The 10,126-nt window shown below is 45.6% G+C and overlaps 1 protein-coding gene across 1 annotated transcript; it reads left to right on the plus strand.

Annotated features, from left to right (window-relative positions):
• The first annotated feature begins 450 nt into the window (after positions 1 to 450).
• BHLHE40 (basic helix-loop-helix family member e40) lies at positions 451 to 6,492 on the plus strand. The gene is made up of 5 exons (XM_045024839.1): positions 451 to 887; positions 1,108 to 1,177; positions 1,651 to 1,758; positions 2,812 to 2,935; positions 3,992 to 6,492. Exons 1-5 carry the CDS (start codon positions 808 to 810, stop codon positions 4,849 to 4,851), a joined length of 1,242 nt encoding a protein of 413 aa, XP_044880774.1. The 5' UTR covers positions 451 to 807; the 3' UTR covers positions 4,852 to 6,492.
• Positions 6,493 to 10,126: the final 3,634 nt, after the last annotated feature.

The raw sequence follows: 10,126 nt of genomic DNA on the forward strand, positions 1-10,126 counted from the left end.
TCCCACCGGGCCGGGCCGGACTGACACCCCCCCCCTCCTCCTCTCAGAGGCGGGCAGGAGCGCGCGGTGGCGGCGCACGAGCCCCCGCGCCCGCTCCTCCGGGGCATCCCGGGCCAGCTCCGCGCGCCGCTGGGGATGTTGCAGCCCGGGTGCGCGTGAGGGGAGACCCCCCCCCCGGGTGCGCGTGAGGGGAGACACCTCCCCCAGATGCGCGCGAGGGAAGACCCCCTCCCCCGGGTGCGCGTGAGGGGAGACACCCCCCCCCCCCTCAGATGCGCGCGCTCTGTCGGGCACACGCGCCAGCCGCTGCGGGAGAGCCCGGCCGGGCGGAGGTGTCGCCCCGTCACGTTCCGGCTGCAGCCGCCGCCCGCCCGCCCGCCGTGTGTGGCTGGGAGCCGCTGGCGGCCGCGCGGAGCCGGGCGGGGGGAGGGAGGGGAGGCAGGAAGGCGGGGGGAGGCCAGAGCGTTGTCCGACACGTGAGGCTCATGTGATGGGGGGAGGCTGGGCTCTCCCTCCCCGGCACCGCCAGACGTGCCGGGAGTCACAGGGTGGAACACGTAGCGCCCGCCACCCACTCGCTCCCATTTAACCCAGCCTGCCGCCTCCCAGCGACTCCTCAGCTCGCGCCCTGCCCCGGCCGCGCGGAGATGAGCAGCGCGTCCTGAGCCCTCTGCAGCCCCGGAGCCGGTCCCGACGCCCGCGGTTCTGCCAGCAGCTCGCCGCGCACCCGGCGCTGCCTGACTTCGCTGCTTTCGGCGAGACTAAGTTTCAGCGGAGCCCCCACCCCGCAGAGCCTCCCAAGCTGAAATGGAAATGATCCCCAGCGCCCAGCCCCCTCCTGCCTGCCTGGGCAAGCTGCCTGCGCTGGAGAGCAACGAGATGCCAGGGTAAGATGCCGCCTCCGTGGTACGTTTCTTGGGGCCAGGGCGCCCAGTGCCCTCCCCACCAAATCCACGGGCGCAGTCTGGCCGCTGGCTTTGACTTGAGCTTCAGATCCTTCACCCTGTGCCTGGTGGGATCGTTGTCAGACTCATTGGCGGCGTGTGGCTCTCTCGCAGTGTGCAGGAACTAATAATAACCCATTGCGTTTTAATGTCATTTGTGCAGGCTGGCCTTTTCTCACATGTATCAAGTGTACAAGCCCAGGAGAGGGTTAAAAAAAAGTGAAGACAATAAGGTAAATGGAGGGATTGCGGAACCTTTGCATTCTTAGTTAACACCTGTCCGTTTAAAAAGTTGTATGCGTTTGTGTCTGTTCTGATTTGTTTTTAAACCTGTTTTGCATAGAGCTCAACTGAGATTCAACCATTATAAAATTTGCTGTGGGGTTTAGGAGGGGTTGTTTTAACATCAGACAGTTTGAATCAAAGTTGTTGGGGTTTTTTTTTGCTCTGAGACTGTTGCACTTGTACCTCTTGTCCCCGAATCTGAGCTCAGAAGGTGGGAGGGGAATATATTTTTGCATCAATTTAATAATTCTTATGACAGAAAATCAGTCAGTTAGTGGCTGCTACACATAATACTTTTTGGGTACCAAAAAGCTTGAGATCTAGTTTTATTTCTAGATCACCTTTTACCTGTGTGTCTATCCATGGTGCTAGGAAGTCATCTTGTGTCTTGTCTGATATTCTCCTTTCCTTTGGCTTCCAGGAGACCTATAAATTGCCCCACAGACTGATAGAGAAGAAGAGACGTGATAGGATTAATGAGTGCATTGCCCAACTGAAAGATCTCTTACCAGAACATCTCAAACTTACAGTAAGTGAAAATCTGGCTAATATCCAAACTCCTCTTCGTTTTGGGGATGCATGTTGGTTAATGGATTTCTGTGCAGGTAGATGTGCCATCTAGAGGTTTCCTTTGAGCACTGCAGATCAAAGTGGAAAAGGCTGCGATTTGGGCAGACTTGCCATTTTGATCAGTCTATTACTATTGGATTTCCTTCCAGACACTGTGAATTTCTAAACAGTGTATATCTGTGGTGGTGATGGGATGATTATGACTTGAACTGCTGCAATGTTAAAATGAAACCTCATGTAAAAGTGATTATTGTGGGCTTGATTTGAATGTGAGGGATTTGGGTTTTTCCATTTGAGCCACTGAAAAAGTTTCATGTTGCTCTTTCTGAAGTTTTACTGGATTCCATTTATAAGTTGATCCCTAATTTAAGTGAAAGTCAAGTCCTTTTAGAGTTTGTTTCCATGCTACCTGTTTTGGGTATTTGAAAGGATTCTCTGCGTTCTTGTTTTGCGACAGATGTTAATGACCACAACTTCTGCTTCTCTAGTGTGTGTGAGGTGCCTTGTTTTAAAAAGAATAAAGGCTTAGGTGCTTGATTAAAATTAAAAGAAAAAAATCCCTGCAGAAGCTTATGGGGAAAGCCACCTTGGCTGACAACCTGCAGGACTCCCCTCTTCTGTCACCGTTCAAAAGAAACCCTTTGACTGGATTCCCCTGTATTAAGGTCACAATGCCAGCAGGGGCAGCAGAACAGATAAAATAAAATACTTGTCTGAGAGCTATGCAGTTGCTCCTAAAATACCCATAGGATGTAACTATATCCTTCTCTGCAACCTTCCCTTTAATGTTTTTTTTAGTTTACATAATGTGTGGATCGGACTCCAAATGTTAAGATTTTTGCTCAAAATCAATCAGAGTGATTTCATTGAATAAAGACAACATTTTTAACCTTGTCCCTCAAATTGCAACTGTTTTCCGTTTTTTAATTTCACAAGGAATTAGAAAACTTTTAAAATTCCTTGAAGCGTGGCCAGCTCTAGGATAAGTACTAACCTGCCCATTTGTTTCCAGACTTTAGGTCACTTGGAGAAGGCGGTGGTTCTTGAACTTACCTTGAAGCATGTGAAAGCACTAACTAATCTCATTGAGCAGCAGCAACAGAAAATAATTGCTTTACAGAATGGTTTACAAGCTGGTGAGTATTCAAGTCATGTTTGTATCATGTGAGAACCCTAGAATGTCTCGTGATCTTACTTTCAATATCTTTGAAATACTGGCTACTTACGACACTTAGTTTGGGAGGTGGGAGGAGTAAGTTTGTCTTTTTTCATTTTTATTTAGCATGCACACCCCGCTTTATGTGCATGTGGATTTATGAAAAAGATGCCTTTCATCCCTCTATTTAGTTAATGTATAACTAGCTGTTAATTTAATATAGTTTTAAATTCAACCTGATTCTAGCTATTTTATAGTACAGTTTTGCTGTGAGGGCCTGATCCAAAGCCATGGGAGTCTTTCCATTGACTTCAGTGGGGTTTGGATCAGGTCCTGATTTCCCCCCCCCCTTAAAATATGAAAATATCTCTCTTACGTGCTCTTTTTTGTTTCTCCATAAGCCAGTTAGCACACGCTTTGCAGCCTGTGACTGTCTAAGGGCCCACGGTGTTTTACATCTGTTTCCTCCTCCTCTCTTTGTGACACTTACTTGAGTCTGTCAGGTTAAAACCAGCTTTTCTAAAAAAGGCTGCTACTGCTTTAACAGCCACTAGATATGCAGCAGAATTACACAGCCAAACCCAATGTCATTTCCCAAAGTTTAGACCTAATCCCCCTTGGGGTATGCAGTTAATGAGGGATAAATTGAGCCCCTTGTACCCAACTTTCATTAGCTGCAGAGGAGTCAGATTTGCAAGGTGACTTTGGAACTGATGTCTTTCTTAGGAGATACCAGGGTTGATTCACTGTGCTGCCTTTTGCAATTTTCGTCCTAAACGCTGTCTGTTGTGGTTGCCACGTATAATGAGTATAGGATCAAAAACATGTTTAAAGACTCACTGTTAGAGGGAGGTTGTAAAAATGGGTGTTTAAAGAGACCGTATTGTACAGTAGAATTCACTTGTCTAGCTGTTTTGTAACAAATACTTAATATGGAGATACAATTTCTTCCTCTCCCCAGTGCACCTTAATGATATTAATAAAACTGGTTAGCTCTCTGTTAATTTTTAATTTCTTTCTGTTAATGTTCCCTCAGGTGACTTGTCATCGAGAAACCTTGATACCAGCCAGGAAATGTTTCGATCTGGTTTCCAGATGTGTGCCAAGGAAGTACTGCAATACCTGGGAAAGCATGAGAACACCAGGGACCTGAAAACTTCCCAGCTGGTCAGTCATCTGCACCGAATGGCCTCTGAGGTCCTCCAGGGCGGAGCCAGCCGAAAATCTGGAGATGCACCCCCGAAAACGGTGGACTTGAAGGAGAAGTCTGGCTCTTTGCCCAAAACCACTGAGGGTTATGGCAAGAACTGTGTGCCTGTTATACAGAGGACTTTTGCACACTCCAGTGGAGAGCAGAGCGGGAGCGACACAGACACAGACAGTGGGTATGGAGGAGAGCTGGAGAAAAGTGACTCAAACGCTGATCAGCAGTATTTTCCAAAGGATACGGGACTCAACTATACCATGCAAGACAGAATAAGCTCTATTAAGCAAGAGACTGAGGACCCACCAGCCAAAAGGACCAGGATGGAAACTTCAGAAGACGAAGGCCATTTTAGCAGTGATCTGATTGGCTCTTCAAGTAGTTTTTTAGGCCCTCACCCTCACCAGCCTCCTTTGTGCCTGCCTTTTTATTTGATCCCACCATCTGCAACTGCCTATCTGCCTATGCTGGAGAAGTGTTGGTACCCGGCTTCCATGCCCGTCTTGTACCCAAGTCTCCCAGCCTCTGCTGCTGCACTTTCAGGGCTAATGAACCCAGATAAAATCTCTCCATCTCTTCTGATGCCTCAGAGACTTCCTTCTCCACTACCAGTCCATTCCCCTATCGACTCCTCAGCTCTGCTTCAAGCTTTAAAGCAGATTCCTCCTTTGAACTTGGAAACCAAAGACTAAGCACAGTGTGACCGTTTTCCTTTTCTTTTTTTTAAGTTTGAGACTTTCAGTTTTATATACCGGCTGGACTGAGATGTGGGGATAAGGTTCATTGAGAGTTGGAAGCGAAATCCAGTTTTCTCTGACTTGTCTGATAGCGTGGGAAAGGATGAAGGAAGCACCCAGGTTAGCCATTCGGGGGAGTTTAAAAGGAAAAAAAAGGTTTTCTTTGTGCTTTTCCCTTTACCTTCCCCATCTACAGAGCAACAGCTGACTTCGTCAGTGAGGATTATATTTCAAAGCTGTGAAAAATATTCCATTAGGCAGATTTAGGTGTTAGGGTCTGTGAGTATAAAAATATGGTACTTCTTATGAGGGCTTTTCAAAGCAATGGCCCACCGCCAGATTTGTTGTCCCACCCCAGTTGCCAGTATTTGAAATGATACACGCATGCACAGCAGTTGAAGCATTGGTGTTAGTCCCACTAAAACGATTCAGAGTAGCAATCACTGGTTGGTAATGCACAGTCAGTGGTTCAGGGAGAGTGAAGACAAGTTTCTCTCCACACCTCTGCTGAATGTTTAAAAAAACAAAATGAATAAAATGTAGATGCTGCTTAGAAGCTTTACATGGTGTACTTCTAATTAATAAATTAACATGCATCCCTTTCTATAACTCAAGCTGCTAGTTGGGACAGGGGAAGAGAAAATATCCCTATGGATCCCTTTGCTTGTCGCAGCTAACGCTAGACCTCTCTTTTACTGCTACTGTACAGGTGTCTCTGGGTCTAGTGTATCTGAAAGCAAACAATAGCCAGCAACTGATTGTTTCACTCCTGGGCCAAATCCAGATCTCTTGTAACAGGGTGAAATTCAGTTGGAGTCAACAGAGTTACACCCACTGAATTGGCCCCCTTGAGTGCCTTTGAGAATTCAAAACTGTTTTTTTTTCCAAAGGAACCTAATCCCAGTGGGATTTGGGTGCCCAAATCTCTTAGCAATTTGGACTAGGGTTTTCAGAGGATCCTATTTTAAATAGAGTTAGAATTTGTGAAAATTTCCCTGTTAACAAATCTTAGAACTATTTGGGCCTGTGCACCACAGATTCAGTAGTTGCTTCAGTGATGAACACTGTGTCCAATTAGGCTTTAAAAGAAACTAACTGCAAAAAGCAGTCAGTTTTTTCTGTATTAATTTTGAGAAATTGTTTCCAGAGTAAATGTCACATAGATGCTCATTTCATTCTACCATTGCACCAGTTGTTAAGATGCACTGTGCTTGATTGCAGATTGTGTTCTCATGTTTATTTTATTGTTGTTTTTTTTGTTATACAGTTGTTGCCTTTATTTGTAAAATCTTGTTATAAATATACATGTATATATAAAATATATATTATATAAATATATTAAAGAGTTAAAACGTTTCAGAGGTCTATTATTTGTATAACTACTTGAGCATAAAGAAGTGAGAAATATGAATGTATTCCTGATTTGGGGTTTTTGTTTTTTGAAGAGATTTTGTTTTGTTTTGTTCTCTAGGAAGGGATACAGTGTTTATATTTTGGAGCCTTCTCAGAGGTGGGGTATTGTAAATATTTTTATTTTGAGTAAATGTTAAGTAGTTGTTTTTCAATACTTAATAAAATAATTATTTTCCTGTGGAAGATAAGGCTTTGCCTCTTGTTCTTTGAAATATTAGATCAATCTCGTTCCATGTGACCTGATCCAGCAATCAAAATAGCGTTCTGTGTGGGCTTAGCACTCTGCCTGTGGGGAAGAAGTTGCGGAATTAGGGTCTTAGTTATCCCCGGTACAATCTGCTGGAATCAATGCCCAAAGTCATCCAAGGGAAAAACGTGGTCCATTATTATTGTAGTATGGGATTTTTTGTTTAATTTATTGCATTTTATTTTTACCTCTTGACCTTTTCACCTTTAAAGAATGGCCTGTAAGGGAGACCATGTTGGGTTTGTACTTTTACTTCATTTAGGTTTGTTTCTTTGTGATGTATCTAGAAAGTCTGACAAGCTTTGGGTTTTATATATTAAAAAAAAAAAAGTGGGGGAAGAGAGAGGATTCCTGTGCTTGTTATACCATTAGAAATTCAGGTTTTGTCTACTCTAGCAAGATTCTATGGCAGCTAAAGAGCTATTGTAATCACAAGAGCCAGAGTATGAAACCTGAGCAATTGAGAAGGGCTGTTTAGTCAGACTGCTTAAAACTCTTTGTTCATCTTTTCTCAACACCTGTTTAAATCTAGTGCTAAGGGCCACATCTTCACTGAAGATCCAGGCAAAGGGGATCTTGTGTGTGAATCTCCCCCTTCCATCTGAAACATGCCCTCAGACATCTCCAGATCCCCTTGCCCCTCTCCTGGACGCAGTGTAGGAATCTCTCTGGTCTGTGTTGAAGGAAAGATTGCATCAGCCTTTGGTGAGGACTGTCTGGGACAGGAGTGTGGGCAGAGGATGGGTATAGGTTTCCCTACTCTAGCCCAATAGAAATTCAGTCTGGGGCTTTATTTTCTATCCACCTTTATTTTCTAAGCCCGCCTACTGCTAAAGGATCCCCCCCCAGCCTAAGGGGAGGATCTACAGGACCTGAAACTGTAGCTGTAGCCAGTGGGGCACTCAATGGAGCTGCTTGGCCAGGGAATTTCTGGGGTGGGGACCTACGGGGGCGATGGGCGAAAGCCACTGTGGAGGCACTAGGCCTACATGCAGATGGCTCTAGGCCTCTGCAGATCCCTGGGAAGTTAATCAGGTTTGGGGGCAGGCCCTGTGGTCTTTTCCACAGAAGGCAAACCCCACCATCTCAATGGAATGATGCAGGGCAGAATCTCTGCAAGGGGATCCTCAAGGAGATTTCTCACCTCAAGTCCCCTGACATGGGTTTTTCTGCTGGAAAGGGGTGCTCTAGGCCTTAACAACCACATGAGAGTAGGATGATCCTGTTAAAGATTCAACACCCCCTTCAATTAGTGTGTGGGATATCACAACGAACCTCTCTGAGACATACCAGAAGTCCTCCAGCAAAACCAGGGCAGGCTAGAGTTGACACGTGATATTTCTAAGCTAAACAAGAAAAAAAAACACACCACTGCTCCTTGGACCTTTTTCTATTGTCAAGAAACCAAAAAAGGGCATAGCCCCAATTTTAAACAACTCCTTTGGAGGAGACCTTAAGCCTCATTAGAATATAGCAAACCGCTGAGTTTACCTTTCTGATTAGAACTAGCCTTAGCCCTGTGTTCGGCGCTCCATAAGGAAAAGAACCATACCATAGCCTGCCCCATGAGAGGAAGGAGACACACACTCTGGTGCTGGTACTTCACCAGGAGTTTTGCTGTATGGATTTCCCATGATGGCCAGGCTAATGCTCCAAGGGACCCCTGTGTTAAAAACAAAAGCGCTCTGTAGAATTGGTGTGAGCCACTATAGCTTTTAGTGTCTGGGCTATTCACGTAGCATATATGGCAGGCAGCTGCTCTTTTCAGTAAGTGCTAGTTGCTCACTTGGGTACTGATCCTGCGGCTGTTGGACGTCAATGGCAAAACTCCCTTTGGCTTAAATGGGTGTAGGGTTGGTCCCTTGGTCAGGCTAAGGGCCGTATACACGTGTGCTGGCTTGAGCTAGCCCTGCCCGTTTTCTGTGTCCCTCCCTCATGTTGTGGTGCATGCCCCAGCATATTAGTTGGGTGTATCTGCTGGTGTGCTATAGAGGGATTCTGGCTGGCTGCTCAAATCTCACCCAAGGCTGCCTACGCTTGGTTTGTGGCTGCTACACCCATAACCCCGGCCCTGCTTTGCCTAAGGCTCAGGCTGGATCTGAACCCCGGAAGCAGGAGACACCTGCTTAATTTTGCCAAGAGTTTCATTGTTGTTTGAAATAGCTTTGTAGCTAACGCTGAAAAATCTGGTGAGTATTTTCTAATACCATCAAGTAAGTCTTGGCAGTCGAATTTATTTAAAACATGCACCTTTTGTTTACATCTCATGGCACATCAGCCACAGGTAATAAATAATATACAAGGTTTGTTTGCTTTTTGCAAAATGAAGATGACATCAAACCTTTCCCAAAGGCAAACTGTTGAAGAAAGCAGATGGGCTTTGCACTAAAGGTTTGTTCTAGTGCGGGGGAGGGGAAGGGAAGGGGTGGCTGAATGGCGGTAAGTACATGTACTAATGTAGAGTATGGGACCCTGGGCTAGGTCATTTTCTGTCGGTCTTTAATTGCTTTGTGAACACTGGAAACGGGGCTAGCCCATCAGCTGGCATAATCAACGGTGCTATGTCAATTTACACTGGCAGATGAGCCGGCCCAATTTCTCTAAGGGGTTTGTGGTATCCCATGCCATTCACTGTTGTAGGAAACCTTCAATAATTTACTTTGAAATGAATGTGTGTGTGAATGGTGAACTGGCGCATTGACATTCATGACTGAATGACAATTGTGTTGTATTTTTAAGGTGCTGATCATGCAGGAGGACCAGGAAGGCTGGTGGATTTGTGAAGGCCCCAAACCGGGGTAGTGTGTAACAACCCTATATCGCAGCATCCCCAACTGGGCCCCGAATGGTACAGGTCCCAAAGGTGAACAGTCAGGTAAATTATGGTGGTGCCTCTTTATCTATCTGGGGAACTCACACTCTCCACCACGTTTATTTGTTTTAATTAGAGACAAATCCTGCGCCTATTGTAGTCACCGACAAAATTCCCAATGGGACCATGGTTTGACCCTCAATATACTAAATTCTCAACACTTCAATTTCTTGGTAGATTTACAGTTTATTTTCAAGGCTGACACTTTGAACTTAGCCTTCTTTACCGTTTGCTGGTAGCAGGACCCACAGAGACTTTCTCTGCAGCAAACAGGGACACAACGAGTATAAACATAGGTGCAAGATATGCCCTTTGATAGCAAGGACATGGCTGTTGTGGGGAAGTTTCCCTCCTGGTACAGGTCAAAGCCAAAAAAGCAAAACTGAGGGGGCAATATTCCATTGGTGGTGAAAGGTGTAAGAGTGTGGCCTAGTGGATAGTCCTTAGGCTGTAAGCACGTCAGGGCAGGGATTATGTCTGTCTCTATGAAGGAAAAGCATCTAGTACAATGGGGCCATGGTCCTGATCTGGGCCTCTGGGCACTACTCTTATAATAATAACAATGGTGACTTAGAGGTAGGTCTCCTGGCTTCAGTTCTTGTCCCTGCCACTGATTTTCTATATGATCTTGGGCAAATCACTTCAGCTGTGCCTGTTTCTCCGTCTGTAAAATGGAGGTGATAACACTGACCTCCCTC

Source organism: Mauremys mutica, chromosome 7, assembly GCF_020497125.1.
Source record: "Mauremys mutica isolate MM-2020 ecotype Southern chromosome 7, ASM2049712v1, whole genome shotgun sequence".
Classification (NCBI taxonomy): domain Eukaryota; kingdom Metazoa; phylum Chordata; order Testudines; family Geoemydidae; genus Mauremys; species Mauremys mutica.